Genomic DNA, 18,486 nt, shown 5'->3' with positions numbered 1-18,486 from the left:
AATGAGGTAACAAAAATCTTTATGCTACTGTAACTATCAAGGGCTCACTATACTTTAACTATTGATAATAGCATATATATTTTACTAAATAAAAATAGGACTGTAATTATTCAACAAGTTATCTTTAACACTGTGAACTAGCAAGACTAGATGACTGGTAATTGGCTATGGATTGTTTCACTGCTATGTCAATGGTTTAAATTCACCCAGAACTGGTAGTGACAGATTATCTTTAATGTATTATGACAGGTTTCAGAGTAGCAGCCGTGTTAGTCTGTATTCACAAAAAGAAAAGGAGTACTTGTGGCACCTTAGAGACTAACACATTTATTTGAGCATAAGCTTTCGTGAGCTACAGCTCACTTCATCGAATGCATCCGATGAAGTGAGTTGTAGCTCACAAAAGCTTATGCTCAAATAAATTTGTTAGTCTCTAAGGTGCCACAAGTACTCCTTTTCTTTATTGTATTAGTTGTTCGATGGCTGTTCAATTACTTAAGCAAAATGAGTAGGTGATTTCAGTCCAGTTTTTATTTAACAGGTGTCCATGTCACAATAATTGGCATCCTTGTGTCACTCTTATTGGAGTAAATTTATAAAGAATGGGTGGACCCCTATTCCTTTAAAAGCACTCTCTTCAGACCACAGTTGAGCCATGCTAACAGGGTAAAAAATAGGGAAGCTACCAGTTTTTTACTTATTTTGTGAGTAAGTGGAACTGCAGTTGCTGTCAATCTGGAACTTGTCACTAGCACTAAAACATGCATTTTAATTTTATTGTATTTATAAAATCTGCTCTGAGTTCCTTTCACATAGGGAAAGGTGGTAGCATTGTGTAGTACAGTAGAAGACGGATGATCCTTTCCTGGGGTTCAAGCAAATGTGTCAGAACCAGTATTTTTCCGTGTTCTATTCATTAGTGACTTGATGGATATTTATTCACTTTATATGTTCTATTCCAGTGATCCACCATTTTTCAACAAAGGAGCGGCGCGTGCGAGCAATAAAGGAGATGGCTCGCACTTTGAGAGTAGGTGGCCAGATGATGATATACGTGTGGGCAATGGAGCAAAAACGGCGAAAATTTGAAAAGCAGGATGTCTTTGTTCCTTGGAATCCTTCACCACCTTCCTGGACCTTGAGTAACACTTGTTCATGTGGAATACAGAAATCAATTAATCTAAAGGACAAAAGGCTGGCTTTGGACCAACACTCCACTAAGTTAGCTGGCACTTTGAAAGCAAGAAGCTCATCCTTTGTGCGGGAGAAGGAAACCATGCAAAACTTATTTGAAAAATCCGTGAGATGGTCTCTCTTTTCGAGATCACTTGATTCAGTATTAGACTTGAGTAATCAGTGGCACCAAAGAGAGCTTAGCACATTTTCCAATTGCAATATTCAGCTGGATGAATCAAACAGGGGAAAGCTTTTTGAACAAATCAGGCAAGTTGGCTTCATGAAGCATATTTCCAACTTGTCTTTGCGTTGCAGGCAGAATTCTGAAGATAAGGCTTCTGAAGTAGCTGTAGAACCAGGGTCAACTATGATATTTCATCCAGTGCCTTTCAAAAGTTGTTGTTCAGAATTAGGCCAGGACACTAAGCAGCACCCAATGTCTCCAGCTATAATTCATGACTGCAGCAGAGTGTGTTTACCTGACCTGCTTTCCCATCAAAAAGATATCAAACAGCAACTTAAAATAGATTATCATCCAAAACAATCAGCTTTCCGCAAACTCCAAAACAGAAGCAAAACCGACAGCTCTCTACAGGATAAAGACAATGATTGTTCCATGGCCACACGGAACAAACAGCTGCAAAAGAGTCCAAATGGGGCTTGTCTTAGGTACTACCATGTTTTTAAAGAAGGGGAGTTGGTTGAACTGATAGAACATCATGTTCCTGAGCTCCATGTTATTCATTCATACTTTGACCATGCAAATTGGTGTGTGATTGCAGAAAAGATTCATGTGTGGAAGATCTAGGGGAAGATTTTCAAAGGTACAGATGCCTGACTGTATTTGAAAGTCAATGGGAGTTCGGTGCTTGGTATTTGAAATCGTCCCCCAAGCTTTTTATCCCTATCTTGTGCTTTGACTCTCTCTGTGACTTTGTTTCTTTTGTTTTGTACTTGACTGTCACAGTCATATACCCTTTTAAAATCATTTTATAGAAACATTTCCTTCTATAATGGTAATTTCAGATTGGATACATTTTAAGATGCATTGGATACGATTTCAGGTTGGATACATTTTTCCATGGCTTTTTAATAGTAGCTGTCAGTTTTGCTTTTTGTTGTTTTAGAATAGTTAAAATGCATTTATAAGTTTTTCCTGTTGCGATGTTTCTATATGAATATTAAAGATGTTTGTTATTCATTTATAATTATTATCTTTAATGTCTTTTTATATTTAAAATGTATTATGTGTTGGGGCTTGGAGTAATATAAGGCTGATGGTACTTTTGAGAAGGATTCATTATTTTATTACAGTCTGCTTATCATTCTATATGATACCTCAAGTCACAGTACAGAGACAGTCCTCATAAAAGTACCATATATATATATATATATATATATATATATATATAAAACCCAAGTACCAGAGACAGTAGCTGGGGACACCCAGTCAGATAAGTTTAAGACAACTCATCTGTTGCCCCCTAACTGTCACAGGTAAGAATACAATGGACCTACTCAAGTACATATCACAACATAACCTCCCCCCACCACCACCCAATAAATCTTAAATCTGTGTATTTCTCTGAGTTTGACATGTATGTTCAAAACAAAAATCCTCTTCCTCTCTTGTCACAAAATCTGGGAGAAGAATCCAAGGAATTCTTAATAAGCCATTTAAATTGCTAAAATGAATGATGATGATACAGAAAAATGCTTGGATGACAAAAGGTGAATGCAAGGAAATAGTATTTATCAACACTAGCATGCAATAGTTATGGTTTTAAGACTTTTTTCATCTATAGACAAAGTCTTCAACAAAGGAGGTAAGTTTCATTATTCCTGTTTACAGATAGGGAAACTTGCTCAAAGCCACATAGCAGGTCAGTGGCAAAAATCATCAGTTATTGCTGTCCCTAATGGTCACTGCTTTAGGTGGTTTGTGTTCTTGTCCAAAGGTTTTCGCTAGTTTTTTTTCTTTAGGTTCTGGAATCACAAAACCAAAAAGTAATCCTGTTTTCTGGGGAAAGACACTGTCATGTCCAATGCTTAGGAAATTCTTAATGTGTCTTACTAAGAATTTAGCCTGATGTATATTGTATCTTAAAGAGTAGTAAGGAACTGTACAGTAATCTGAATGTTTTTAATGTAACTTTAATTCAATTTGGCTGTAATATCTCTAATGAAATTTTCTCTACTTCCTGAAATAGAATTTATGTAATCTGCAGAGTACTGTGCTACATATTATATTTGCAGGGAAACAGACTGCTTAATCTAATTGGTCTCTTCCATCCATAGTGTCTGTTTCCATAATATTGGGCTTTTTCCCATGATAGTACTTTCGTGCAAATGAACAAAAAATCATTATTAGCTTCAAAATATAAATACAGTTATAATTATGTTATATCATTGTTCCACAGTGAAAGGATTTTAATAGTTTCCCCAACTGTGACTTTATAATGTATTAAGTGGCAGTGATGTCGTTCTACTTTAATGTAATAATTCAATAGGACTGTGCCCATATACTCTGTCAATGTTCACCAGTAGTGGCTATAGGGCTCAGTTTTAATGCAGCTGCACAGCTGTAAACATAAGCAAAAAAAAAAAATAAAAAATCCATCTTGGAATATACTAGACCTCTGCATGCATTAGGACAGCAGATCTGAGGCTCTAGTTCATGACCACTGATGGTCCACAGATGGTCCATTACCAGCAGGAGAGCGGGGGGGGGGGGGGGAAACCTTTTGTAGTGATTGAAAGGTTTCTTCCCCCCCCCCCCGCCCCCCGCTCTCCTGCTGGTAATAGCTCACCTTACCTGATCACTCTCATTACAGTGTGTATGGTAACACCCATTGTTTCATATTCTCTGTGTATATAAATCTCCCCACTGTATTTTCCACTGAATGCATCCGATGAAGTGAGCTGTAGCTCACGAAAGCTTATGCTCAAATAAATTTTAGTCATCTCTAAGGTGCCACAAGTCCTCCTTTTCTTTTATCTGAATATGCATTTTCTATATAAGAAAAGATGGAGTTCTTGGAGTGCTTGCTCATGTCCATTCCATACTAGGTGTGTGTGCTAGCCACATGCACCGGTGCCAGAAGTTTTTCTCTCAGCAGTGTGGAAGAAAAACACAGTTTTCACTTTTAGGTTGTTTGCAAAAAATCAGAGGCAGTTTATTTTCAAGCAATTGCAAGGGGGAGAGTGCGCACGGACAGGGCTTCCCCCTTCCTAGGCAGGACTCCGCCAGATAAACAATTAGGGCAAGAATTTATACCTTTTGTTGCATAAATAATGATCAACAGCCGCGTCTTGTTTATACATATTCCTTCCTGATATCTATTCTTAAGCAGTTCCTGCTACAGTCTGCATTTCATTTTTATCTAACACAAGGTCAAAACAGCATCTCTTACAGTTTTTCCACTTGTTTCCCACTAGCCCAGGCCCTGCTGTAAAGTCTCGCATTATTAGAGTTAGAGCTAGCCTGACTTTTGCTCTATTCCTAAGTAAACTAAGTTGTCTGCGTTTAAATTTCCTTTATCCCTTTTTCCATTTTCACGGCAGTATCCTTAGGGGTATGGCTCTGGTGCCCCCTGGAGTGGCGCCCGCATGGCACGGTATAAGGGGCACCACTGGCTGCCCCCACCTTCAGTTGCTTCTTGCTGCCAGTGACGGTGCTGGAACATCTGCTGCTTCGGCTAGTGTTGTTTCATTTTCTGTTCTTGTGAACTTTGAAAACCTGTAATATATTTGTATATAGTTAGTAGTTTCTTAGTTACCCTTAGTAGTAGTTCTCAACTTTTTGTTAGTCCCAAACAGGACTCTGATGGGGCACACCCTGGTCCCCAGGCTATAAGCCCTTCAATCGTTGCAAACGGCCTATGTCCGTTAGCGATCCACATACCAGCTGCCTAAGGTGCTTAGGCAAGGGGCACATAAGTGACAAGTGCCGTATCTGCAAGTCCTTTAAACCTAGGATGAAGAAGGAGCGCGATATCTGTCTAAGAGCACTCCTAATGGAGTCAGCACTCACTCTGGCACCAGAGCAGCCGCAGCCTCCGTGCACAGTGCTCCGTTAGTTCCAAACTAACACCAGTTAGTCTCTTTCCACGGCTCTGGTGAAGAAGCCGAAAAACACTGGGAGGAGGAGAGGGCTGGGGGTTAGCCTGTGCTGGACAGCCCAAAGCCCCCATTGGGAACTCGGGCCCCAGCTCAAGTCAAGCAGCATAGCCCATCCCATGCTTCGCCTGAGACCCCAAATAGCGGTGCAGGCCCTAGCCAGCTTCAGGTGCCATCGATGCCCGAAGCTCTTCAAGTGGCTCAGGAGATCCTGACGTTCCTGGTGCTGCCCACAATAGCTCCAGCGGTACCCTGGTCTCAGGGAAAACCTGCGTTAGGACCTGTGTGTATGTCCCTGCCTCAGCAGCACCATTCCCCATTGAGAGGGACGTCCTGCCAGTGTTCAGCCGCCACGCATCAGGACTGGAGATGCAGGCTCAGTGGAGCCCTCTTCAGTCCCCACAGCGGGGGCACCAATCGAGGGAATCAAGGCGTACCTCACTGGTAGATTGGCACAGACCCTGTGAGGCACGTGCCACCCGGCAAGAACTCCGGGACCAGCCCCGACCATCTCCAAGGGCCCAGTATGATCCCAGGACCGATCGGGCACCAGAGACCACTGATTGCTGGGCCATCATCGCCTGTCCCCAAGAAGGAGGTCGCCCTACTCAGGACGATCCAGCAACTGGCCCATAGTAGCTCCTGGTCCCGTTCGACATCCCAGTACCAGTCGAGTAGCGGGAGGTATGGATCGCTGGGTATCCACTGCAGATCCCCCGAACACCATCGATCCGTGAGAACCTGACCAAGTCAGTCTCACTCAGACAGGTCAGCTTTGGGATGCAGCAACCAGCTCCAGTCGGACAAGAAGCTCCGCTCAGCCTGGTCCTGGTCATCCAGTACTGACTGCTCGGCTGGTGGCCCTGGCTCAGAGCATGTTTCCTTGGCTGCGGGACAAGCCCCGGTACAGCAGTGCCAACTATGTTATCAGCACCGAAACCTGTCCAGTGGCCCCAAGTGCAGTGGCTGGTGCCATGGTATCCATGGAACCCTTGGTGGTTCACCCAATCTTCCCAGGCTGCCTGATTTGTGTCAGGAGCCTTGAAGAAGCCAGCAGCCTCGGTATCCCATCCCCTCCAGTGCTCAAGGCTTTGGGGGGTAAGACCCCACAGGTTCAGGAGGACCCAGGGCAGCAAGCTGCTGGACCACCAATGGACATGGAGGTTCCCGTGGCATCATCATCGCTGGACGAGGCTATCACGGGGCTCCCTCTGCCAGTTCCTCAGGATGACGCTGAAGTGCACCAGGGACTTTTGAAGAGGGTCGCGTCTAACCTGGGGCTTCAGGTAGAGGAACTGGAAGAGCCGTCAGATTCTCTGTTTGACGTCCTCTGCTCCTCAGCTCCTGCCAGGGTGGCTCTACCCCTTCATGAAGGGGTTTTCAAAATCACTAATGCCCTGTGGCAGACCCCCTCTTCCCTGTCCCCTATCTCTAAAAGGGCCGAACACAAGTTCTTCGTTCCAACCAAAGGGCATGAGTACTTTATATTTCCACCCAGCCCCTAATTCCCTTGTGGTTGAGGCAGTTAACCACAAGGAGAGGCAAGGACAACCTGGGCCACCCCCAAAAATAAAGACTTGAGGAGGCTGGATCTCTTTGGACGTAAGGTTTATTCGTCTTCCAGCCTTCAGCTGAGAGTGGCCAACCACCAAACCCTCCTTGGCCGATATGACTTTAATTTGTGGCAAGCCATGGCCAAATTCGAAGGGTCGCTCCCTGAGGCTTCTAAGAAGGATTTCCAAGTGATCCTCAATGAGGGCATGACTGCGGCCAGGGTAGCCCTCCAGGTGGCATCAGGTACTGCTGATGCTGCTGCCCATACCATGGCTTCTGCTGTGTCTATGCAGTGAGCCTCCTGTCTGCTTCTCTCTGGGTTGTCCACCAAGGCCCAGCAGTCGTTTCAGGACTTGCCCTTTGACAGCAGTGCCCGTTTGCAGAGCAAACAGGCACCAAGTTGCATGGCCTCAAGGACTCCCACACCACCCTGAAAACCCTGGATCTCTACGTCCCAGCCCCAGTGTGTAAGCAGTTTAAACCACAGAAGCCTGAGAGCCAGGGTAGCCAGCCTTGGCAGACCAGCCCCACAAACGAGTCAAGGGCTACAAGCACCACCCGAGCCACCTGCCTCTACCCAGTCGGGATCGACCCGCAACAAGGGGCCAAATGCTCGTTTTGAGGGTATGCCTGAGAGCGACCTACCAGACTATTCCCAGATCCACCTTTCCCTTTTCCTCCCTGCTTGGGCAGCTGTAACTTCAGACAGCAGGGTCCTCAGCACAGTGGAGCAGGATTATATGCTACAGTTCCTTTCTACCCCCCTTCCCCATCCCTCTTCAGGGACCCCTCTCCCAAGAGCCTCATAGCACAGGAGATAAAGGGGTTGCTGCAGTAAAATTCTGCATGGTCTCTCTGGCTTCTATTATCCCTTCCTGGATCCAGGACACTGGTATGACGCCCTCAACTTGAAGGACTCATACTTCCACATTGTGATTTTTCAAGGACACAGACTCTTCCTCTGGGTTACGGTGGGACCCCCACCACTTCCAGATTACAGTCTTCCCATTTGGTCTGGCGACGGCACCGAAAGTGTTTACCAAGTGCATGTCAGTGGCAGCGGCTTACCTCAGGTGCTGGGGCATCCAGATCTACCTGTACCTTGATGACTGGCTTGTCAAGGGTAGCTCCAGGTCTCAAGTCTAGAGGGATGTTGTGATACTTCAAGCCACGTGCCGCTCTCTGGGCCTACTGGTAAATGACAAAAAGTAAACGTTGGTGCCAGTGCAGAGGATAGAGTTTATCGGAGCTGTCCTCGACTCGACCTGCGCCAGAGTGTTCCTGCTGCTGGAAAGATTCCATACATTGACGAACCTCATCACGGAAGTCTCCACATTCCCTCTGACTACAGCCAGGATCTATCTGTCTGCCTGCTGGGCCACATGGTCCGCCATGCCAAGCTCTGGATGCGCCCCTGCAACAATGGCTGGGGATGGTCTGTTCCCAGTTCCGAGACCCCCTGGAAAAGATAGTTACCATTTCCCAGGCAATACTTACCTTGCTGCGATGGTGGACCAACTGGAGGACAGTCCTGGAGGGGGTTCCTTACTCCCATCAAGCAGATGTCAGATGCCTCGGACTTTGGCTGGGGTGCGCATCTCGGCATTCTCCAAACTATGGGGATGTGCTCCTCTGAGGAGGCATTGTTGCACATAAATGTCAAAGAGCTCCGAGCAGTCTGGCTAGCATGCAGAGTCTTCCTGCCCCACCTGTTGGATAAGGTGGTACAAGTCCTGACGAACAACACAGCCTCGGTGTTCTACATCAACAGGCAAGGGGTAGCACATCCATTGACTCTCTGCCAAGAGACGCTCCATTTCTGGGACTTCTGCATCAGCCACAAAATCCACCTGGAAGCTCGTCACCTTCTCGGCATCAGGAATTGCTGGTGGTCCAGCTCAGCAGGCAACTCTCCTCTCACCACAAGTGGTCACTCCATACAGAGGTAGCCTGCATGATCTTCCAAAGGTGGGGAACTCCCCAAGTGGACCTGTTTGCTACCAGACAGAACAGGATATGCCACCGGTTTTGATCAAGGCAAAGTCTGAGCAATGGCTCTCTCCTCCAATGCCTTCCTCCTGTTAGGGAGCCTGATATACACATTCCCTCTGATTCCACTCATCAGCATGGCCCTGGTAAGGATCAAGAGAGACAAAGCCCAGATTGTCATGATCACCCCGGCGTGGCCTCACCAGCATTGGTTCGGCACGCTCATGAACTTGACAGCAGCCCCTCCCTGGGCCCCGCCCAACTGACTGGACTTGCTGTCACAGGACTACAGTTGGCTCTTACACCCAACCTTGGCTCTCTCCACCTCTCTCAGTGTGGCTGCTGTGTGGCTGAACCCAGAGGAGTGGACCTGTTTGGAAGGGGTCCAATGGGTCCTCCTGGAAAGTAGGAAACCCTCAACTAGACTGACTTACCTGGCCAAGTGGAGGAGGTTTTCCCACTGGTCTCACAGTGGGATCTTAACTTAGTCCTCTCTAGGCTCACTGGCCCACCTTTTTGAACTGCTGGGTTCCCGCTTCCTTTCCAACCTGTCATAGAATCATAGAATATCAGGGTTGGAAGGGACCTCAGGAGGTCATCTAGTCCAATCCCCTGCTCAAAGCAGGACCAATCCCCAACTAAATCATCCCAGCCAGGGCTTTGTCAAGCCTGACCTTAAAAACTTCTAAGGAAGGAGATTCCACCACCTCCCTAGGTAACGCATTCCAGTGTTTCACCACCCTCCTAGTGAAAAAGTTTTTCTTAATATCCAACCTAAACCTCCTCCACTGCAACTTGAGACCATTACTCCTTCTGTCATCTGCTACCACTGAGAACAGTCTAGATCCATCCTCTTTGGAACCCTCTTTCAGGTAGTTGAAAGCAGCTCTCAAATCCCGCCTCATTCTTCTTTTCTGCAGACTAAACAATCTCAGTTCCCTCAGCCTCTCCTCATAAGTCATGTGTTCCAGTCCCCTCATCATTTTTGTTGCCCACCGCTGGACGTTTTCCAATTTTTCCACATCCTTCTTGTAGTGTAGGGCCCAAAACTGGACACAGTACTTCAGATGAGACCTCACCAATGTTGAATAGAAGGGAAGGATCACATCCCTCAATCTGCTGGCAATGCCCCTACTTATACATCCCAAAATGCCATTGACCTTGGCAACAAGGGCACATTGACTCATATCCAGCTTCTCATCCACTGTAACCCCTAGGTCCTTTTGTGCAGAACTGCTGCCTACCCATTCGGTCCCTAACCTGTAGCAGTGCATGGGATTCTTCTGTCCTAAGTGCAGGACTCTGCACTTGTCCTTGTTGAACCTCATCAGATTTCTTTTGGCCCAATCCTCTAATTTGTCCAGGTCCCTCTGTATCCTATCCCTATCCTCCAGCATATCTACCTCTCCTCCCAGTTTAATGTCATCTGCAAACTTGCTGAGGGTGCAATCCACACCATCCTCCAGATCATTTATGAAGATATTGAACAAAACCGGCCCAACGACTGACCCTTGGGGCACTCCACTTGATACCGGCTGCCAACTAGACATGGAGCCATTGATCACTACCCATTGAGCCTGACAATCTAGCCACCTTTCTGTCCACCTTATAGTTCATTCATCCAGCCCATACTACTTTAACTTTTTATGGAAGGTTGTGTTCCTGGTGGCAATGACGTCGGTGAAACGGGTCTCCGAAATTTAAAGCCTTGACCTCAGAGCCTCCATACATGGTCTTCTGCAAAGATAAAGTTCAGCTGCAGCCCTACCTGGCCTTCCTGCCAAAGGTGGTCTCCAACTCCAATATGAACCAGGACATCTTCCTCCCAGGGTTCTGTCCCAAAGCGCACAAGACCAATGAAGAGAGGCATCTTCACGCCCGGGATGTCCGGAGGGCCTTGGTCCCATACCTGCCTTTCCATAAATTGAACCAATTCCTCATTGCTACAGCAGATAGGATGAAGGGTTACCCAGTGTCCTCGCAGAGGATTTCCAATTGGATTACCTTGTGTGTAAGGACCTGTTATGACCTGGTAAGTGTTCTGCTGCTGCCGATTGTCAGAGCCCACTTGAAAGCGCAGGTGTCTTCGGCGGCCTTCCTGGCACACATCCCTATCCAGGACATCTGTAGAGCCGCAATGTGGTCCTCTGTCCACATGTGTACCACTCATTATGCCATCACTCAGCAAGCCAGAGACGACACTAGGTTCAGCAGAACTGTGTTGGAATCTACATGTATGTGAACTCCTACCCACTCCAGGGATACTGTTTTGGAGTCACCTAATATAGAATGGACATGAGCAAGCACTTGAAGAAGAAAAGACAGTTACCTTTTCTGTAACTGGTGTTCTTCGAGATGCGTTGATCATGTTCATTCCACAACCTGCCCTCCTTCCCCACAGTCGGAGTTTCCGGCAAGAGGGAACTTATGGTGGGGGGAGCTGGCGGCGCCCCTTACATCGTGCCATGTGGGCTCCTCTCCAGGGGGTACTAGAACCGGTCCACTATGGATACTGCTGAGGGAAAAACTTCCGGCACCAGTTCATGTGGCGAGCACACACACCTAATATGGAATGGACATGAGCAACACATCTTGAAGAACACCAGTTATGGAAAAAGTAACTGTCTTTTACTCCAGGGCTGTCTGATATCACTAGCAAAAAGCAAAATGTTCATGAGAAGCAATCTGTTAAGATGTGAGCTCTCCTAGGCTAAAAGGTTGGGTTTTTTTTTTTCCCTACAATTTTCCCAGCTGGATCAAGAAAGCTCCAGACAACTTTGCTACAATGCTAATTGAAAATGGCTTTTATTGCACAGTGGCATGTGACCTTTCAACAAAACAGAAACCAGCTTGAAATGCACAGTGAACAGCAGCTTGATGAGCTTCAGAAATAGCTACAAAGCAGTGGTTCCCAGCCTTTTTGAGTTGGAGCCTCCCACTAATTATAGTGAATTGGCCTGTGACTGTCCCTCCCATCAACATCCTATCCCCGCTTCTGTTTCTTCCCTCCTGTTTGGTTTCATGGAGAGCAAGCACCATCTGCTCTTGCTCCCCTCCCCAATTTACTGACAATCAATTAAAACATTTAAAATTCAGTTGTAAAGCAGCTGGGGTTCATGCTCGTCCGCAGCTTGCTAGTCATTAGAATCGGGTGGCACAGAGACAGTTTAAAGTGACCCTCAACAGAGCACAGCATATGTAGTAAGACTTCAATACTAATGCTAGGAACTAGTATCAGAGCAATTATAATCACAGTGGGAACTTTGTGAATAACATAGCAAAGGTAATAAATATAATAAAATTAATTGAATTAGGCTAGTTTTAGATGCTACTGTGAGTTGTTACTGAGCCAGAGAGTGAGAGAGAATGACCCTATAGTCTGGTGGCTGGGGCCCTCACCTGGGAGGTGGAAGACCTAGAATCCACTACATTGATTCCAATTGCTCTTTAATTATTTATCCAAACTGGAACAGCTTCAATAGGAGAGACTGAGGGAGCCTTACATCAGATAAGCCCATAGCTCAGTGGTTAGAGCATGCTCTATGCTCCTCACTGGTGGGAGATGCCCTGTTCAAATCTGTTTTTCCCCAGTCAGGAAGAGGGGGGAATTGAACCAGGGTCTTCCACAGCCTGGATGAGCCTGCGAAACACTGGGATAAAAGTTATAAGGTGGGTACCACCTCCTCTGGCTATTCAGCAAGGAGTGAGGCACAGCCTAACTCATTCTCATAAGAAATGTCTTGGGTCCCTAAGCCACCTGACACCAAGAGAGGGATTCCCAGTTGTGGCTTGCTAGCAGAGACAGGCACCTACCTGAGAGGGGTGAGACTTAGCACTCACCCCTGTCATTAGCATCTCTCAGTGGCCAACTTAGGTGGCTCCCTACCTAGCATGCTGGCTTCTGTGGACTGCATTCCTAGGCACCTAGCTCTCCCCATTTGTTGCATAGGGAGTGAAACTCAGGCTTTGTGACACGCATTGTTCCAGTGATTTTTCTAGGCACCTGAAAATCAGATGGGACAACATTGTGTGTTGCAAAACCCAGGTCCCTGTGTGGATCCAGGCCTAAGTGCTTACAGCTATTAAAAAGAGGAACTGAGACACTTACAGCTGATTAAGCTTCTTTCTAATGTCTCGGGGCAGAAGTTCCCCATTGAGGAAGAATGGAGACACTTCTCTGAGCTGCAAATGGCTCCCTTTTGTCAATGTAGGCAACTATAGATGCACTGGTACCTGCCTACCAGACCTAAGAGTGAGTCTGGTTGACCTCACCAGTGTGACTGGAACGATGACTTTCACAAGAATAGCTCAGCGATACAGGATTTAGTTGGTTGTGGTAGGAAACGCTCACCACACCACAGCGGTTGAAAAAAGAGGATACAGAGAAACAGTGGTACTCAGTGCTTTGAACAAGGAACTTGAAAGTAGAACCCTACAGTAAGCCTGGGATCCCTAGGGATCTCACAGAATCTGCTGCCATAACAGCAGGAGCGGGTGGGAGCAGGATTAAAGAATAATCCCACACAAGGCTCTACTTGGAAGTTTTTTGTAAATGTTTTCCTGCGTTTTATGGACCAGCACAACTACAACACTTGTTACAGCTTTGCATCCCCTCCTTTGTGTCCTCTTCAGGGGCTTGATCCTGCAAGATGCTGAGCATCCTAAACTTCCATTGCACTTAGTGAGCATTGGGAGCACTTTAAACTCTCAAGCCTAAAAGCGTACCTTCCTGTAAATAAAGTCATTTACATGATACAGCATCCTGTATCTACATCACCCCATTTGTCTCTCACCTTATTAAAAAGATGCAGCTATTCCTGATCACTCTTTAGGAGTTCATCATATACACTGCATGTAAATGTGGTACAAGCAAATCTGACAAAGGCCTAATTGCAAATAAACTAATTCTTCAGCCATGGAAAGCAAAGTGCTAAAAAAAAAAAAAAAAAAAAAATGCTGATTGGTTTAGGACCCTGAGTGACCTGGCTAATTTTGAGAGAAAATCCTTTCAATTTAATCACAGGAGAGAAAATTCTCTGCATGATTTCCAAGTCCCATTCAAGTAAATGGCAAGCCTCCTTGATCTTAGTCTTTTTGGAGATGTATGACCAAATTATCATATATTACACAGGGTAAATATGTACAATATATTGCTGATAATCCTATGGGACATTCCCAATTGTGGAAGGTTAATTCCTTGTTGCTTGCTAATACATTTATTTCTTTCTACCCACATTAACAAAATATTCAGAGGTCAATAGTGAAATGTTTAGAATTTGACATTTGTCATCTTAGTTTTTATCTTGTGAACTGCAACTTTAGGCTCTTATGGGTCATTGACTGCAATAATTTTGTGCAGCACTAATTGTTAGTGCAGGCAAAAAACTGTTAAGCACAAAGGATTAAGGATTGCTGAAGCATACTGGAGCGCTATCCAACAAGATGAATTACACCAATTACTTTATGTCAATGAACTGTAAATCTTGAATTTCCTGCGCTGGAAAGAATTTGTGATAATGAATTCTTCTCTTATCCACCTGGCCTTCTAACCTATACTAATTAGGCTGCTTCTTTTATAAAGAAGAGGACGTATCTCACATCAGTCTTGGTCATATTAATTATTTAACAAACTACATTTTAAAATCAAACTCTTCCAGCCGATTAGTGTCCTGTATTATAGAATTGTAGGACTGGAAGGGATCTTGAGAGATCATCTAGTCCAGTCCCCTACACTCAAGGCAGAACTAAATATTATCTAGACCGTCTGACAGGTGTTTGTCCAACCTACTCTTAAAAATCTCCAATGACAGAGACTCCACAACCTTCCTAGACAATTTATTCTAATGCTTAATTACCCTGACAGTTAAGAAGTTTTTCCTAATGTCCAACCTAAATCTCCCTTGCTGCAATTTAAGCCCATTGCTTCTTGTCTTATCCACAGACGTTAATAAGACTAATGTATCTCCTTCCACCTTGTAACATTTTATTCACTGTTATGTCTCTCTTCCCCCCAGCCCCCTCAGTCTTCTCTTCTGTAGACTAAACAAACCCATTTTTTTCAATCTTCCCTCATGTTTTCTAGACCTTCCATCATTTTGTTGCTCTTCTCTGGACCGTCTCCACTTTGTCCACATCTTTCCTGAAATGTGGTGCCCAGAACTGGACACAATACTCCAGTTCAGGTCAGCGCAGAATAGAACAGAAGAATTACATCTTGTATCTTGCTTACAACACTCTTGCTAATACATCCTAGAATGATGATTGCTTTTTTCAATTGTGTTACATTGTTGACTCATATTTAGCTTGTGATCCACTATGACCCCCCAGATCCCTTTCTGCAGTACTCCTTCCTAGGCAGTCATTTCCCATTTTGTGTGTGTGCAACTGATTGTTCCTTCCTAAGTGGAGTACTTTGCATTTGTCCTTATTAAATTTCATCCTATTTTCTTCAGACCATTTCTCCGGTTTGTCCAGGTCATTTTGAATTTTAATTAGGGCTGTCAATTGCAGTTAACTCTTGCGATTAACTAAAAAACATTAATTGTGATTGATCGCACTGTTAAACAACAGAATATCAATTGAAATTTAAATATTTTTTGAATTTTTTCTACGTTTTCAAATATTCATTTCAATTACAACACAATACAAAGTGTACAGTGGTCGCTTTATATTTTTTATTACAAATATTTGTATTGTAAAAATGACAAGAAATAGTATTTTTCAGTTCACCTCATACAAGTACTGTAGTGCAATCTCTTTATCATGAAAGTGCAACTTAGTGTTTTCTCACCTCAGGAATAATACTAAAAGAATACACTTAGCACAGATCAGCCGTATACTTCTATTGTATCCCCCTTCCTTACCATCATTCTTGGGGTATTGTCCAGCATAACAAAACTAATTAAAATATCTAACAATAAGGGGCAACAATTTTTGCAAATACAGACTAACACGGCTGCTACTCTGAAAAATGGCCATAATGACCCTTCCAAATAAAAAAACCCTCCAAGTTCTCATTCTCCAGTAGGGAGAGGGAGGTGTGGAGTATTTCCAAGGGCCCAATGCAGCAAAAAAGACTTTCCTGCCCAAGTATGTCTCGGTATGGAATCCCACATGGTCTCAGAGGCCAGGTAAGTTGACGGAAGTGATATCAACTAGAGGCAGGGCATTAAAAAACTCCGTTGCCCACTTAATCCATCCTGGTAGAGGAGGCCAATGCAGGGCAGGCTTAACGCTCACAGTTGCTCAGGCCAATTGAACATGGTGTGCGCAGACTGCAACAGCATCTAAGACAGGCCCACCACTTGCAAACAAAGTTACAAAATTTGAGCTATACACCCATATGCATATGTGGTGGTAGGCAGCTATAAGGTACAGCCTACACAGATTCACTTCAGTTCCATGTCCAGCATGGCTTTCAGCAGAAAAAGTGATACTAAGAATCCTAACCTCGCAGCTGAGTCAGTCTCAGGAAGTGGGGTTTTTTTGCCCCAACCTGCCACCAGGTAGCCAATTCTACCTACGTTCTTGTAGACACCTGAACAAGGAGCTCTTGCAGAGAGATTTGAAGGGGAGGGTAGTGGCCCTATGAATCAGTTTAAAAATAGTGATAGAAGATGTGAACAAAAAAGCAGCTCATGGCTGGTATAATCAACAGATCAGAAGATTTGTTACAATAAGAGAGAGGAACAGATAAGTGGAAGGGGCAGAGCTGTGAAGGACATTGAAAAGGAGGTCATGAAGCTTGAACTTGATGTGGTGGAAAACAAAGGAGCCAGTAGAGGAATTCAAAAAGGTGGGGGTATGATATGGTCAGAGCATTATCCCAGGAAGATACTTGAGTAGCTGTGTTATTTATGGACTGAGGAGCATGATATGGGCATCAAACCCAACCAGAAAGCAGCTTCCCAACTGCGTAATCACCCTTTTTAACAATGCCATTGTTTCTGAGGAGCACAACCTGTTGAGCAACACTGGTCAGGGACAGGCAGGTCCAGATGCAACCTGGGCCCAACCTTTGCGAGCCTTGAACATTAAGACTAGAACCTGGGATTTGATGTGGTATTCAGTGAGGAGCCAGTGGCATCTAGTGCATGAGGGCAATAGACTCATACCATCCTGTGTTGCTTTGCAACTCTACTGCTGTATTTGCAACCAACCAACTCTTTATATGAATTAGGCATTTGCAGAGATGTGTAGCAGTAGTGAGCATGGAGGCCAGGAATGCCTGGCTTCCTGTGGCCAACTTGGCATCTGACAAGGTAAACTATAGCTTTCTGGCAAGAGATGGATGAAAGATGGTGGTATAACTTTGCTGTTGTTTTACCATCCTGTCTTTTGCAGCTGTTGCTATTGGGGAATGAAGTGGCAGTTAAGAGTCTATGAAGAACCAAATGCTGCAAATAGCCATGAGACCAAAACCCCTTCTTAGCTTAGAGTGATATGATTTTTGGGCAGGAGGATTGTATCATGGTTTTGAAGATTTCCTGAGACTATGTTATTCCATAACTGCCTACAGTGGTGAGTTTGCTGCACCTTTCTCTGAAGCAGCTACAACATCCACTACTAGAGCCTAGATGTAGAGCTGGATTGATCCAATATGTGATTAATTTCCATTTTGAATACAATAATGCAAATTAAATCTGATGTTCTACACCCTGTTCTGTGCAGAAGTTAAAGGGGTTTTTGGATTTAAACATGCACAATAAAACTGACGGATTTCTGAAAAAGCCATGATGTATTATAACCAATATTAATTATCATACTGTTTTCATCATGCTCTATTTGTCCCTGGAGTAGAAAACAGTTGAAATGTTCATTTTCACAGTATTTACTCCGTTGGATTAATCTAATTCAATATTGACAACAATGATAAAATGATGGTTCACCATCTACTGTAGTCATCCTACAAGAAATGAAAACAGCTTGCACTATGACAATATAATTTTGAGGTGTATTAACAGAGTGTTGCGTGTAAGACAAAGGAAGTAATTGTCCCACTCTACTCGGCACTGCTAAGACCTCAGCTGGAGTACTGTGTCCAATTCTAGGTGTCACACTTTAGGACAGATGTGGACAAACTGGAGTGTGCAGAGGAGAGCATATATAAAAATAGTAAACAGTTATGCAAACCTCACCTGTGAGGACAGGTTAAAAAGCTGGGCAAGTTTCATCTTGAGAAAAGATTGAGGGGGCACCTGAAAAGACTTCACATTTTAAGGGCTGTTATACGGAGGATTGTGATCAATGGTTATCCATGTCAGCTGAAGGCAGGACAAAAAGTAAGGGGCTTAATCTGCAGCAAGGGAGATTTAGGTTAGATATTAGGAAAAACTTTCTAACTATAAGCGTAATTAAGCTCAGGGATAGGCTTCCAAGGGAGGGTGTAGAATCCCCATCATTGGAGGTTTTTAACATGTTGGATAAATACCTGTCATGGATGGTCTAGGTTTACTTGGTCCTGCTTCAGCGGAGGGCTGGGATTGATAACCTCTTGAGGTTCCTTCCAGACCCACATTTCTGTGATTATTCATCCACCATGTCAATGCAGCTGCCTTCAAGTAAAATGCAAAAAGATACTCTGTGCCAGAAACTTTCAAAAGAGGAAGAACAACTTCAACTACCAGAGGAATTTTAGGTAGACAGAAT

At 44.6% G+C, this 18,486-nt stretch overlaps 1 protein-coding gene across 4 annotated transcripts in view; it reads left to right on the top strand.

Moving 5' to 3' along the window:
- The window catches only part of LOC119845783 (probable tRNA methyltransferase 9B), a 93,434-nt gene extending 90,867 nt beyond the window's left edge, over positions 1-2,567 (top strand). For 3 of the 4 annotated variants that reach the window (XM_043504397.1, XM_043504396.1, XM_043504398.1), the window contains one exon: positions 963-2,560. In XM_043504397.1, the coding sequence (XP_043360332.1) occupies positions 963-1,984 (1,022 nt within the window). In that variant the 3' untranslated portion in view covers positions 1,985-2,560. Of the gene's footprint in view, positions 1-962 lie in introns of all 4 variants that reach the window. The other variant, XM_043504399.1, reaches the window with a different exon arrangement.
- The last annotated feature ends 15,919 nt before the right edge of the window (positions 2,568-18,486 follow it).

The sequence above is a fragment of the Dermochelys coriacea genome, chromosome 1 (genome assembly GCF_009764565.3).
Source record: "Dermochelys coriacea isolate rDerCor1 chromosome 1, rDerCor1.pri.v4, whole genome shotgun sequence".
NCBI lineage: Eukaryota > Metazoa > Chordata > Testudines > Dermochelyidae > Dermochelys > Dermochelys coriacea.
Note: the sequence above shows the minus strand (reverse complement) of the source record. Positions and strands in the feature narration are given on the sequence as shown.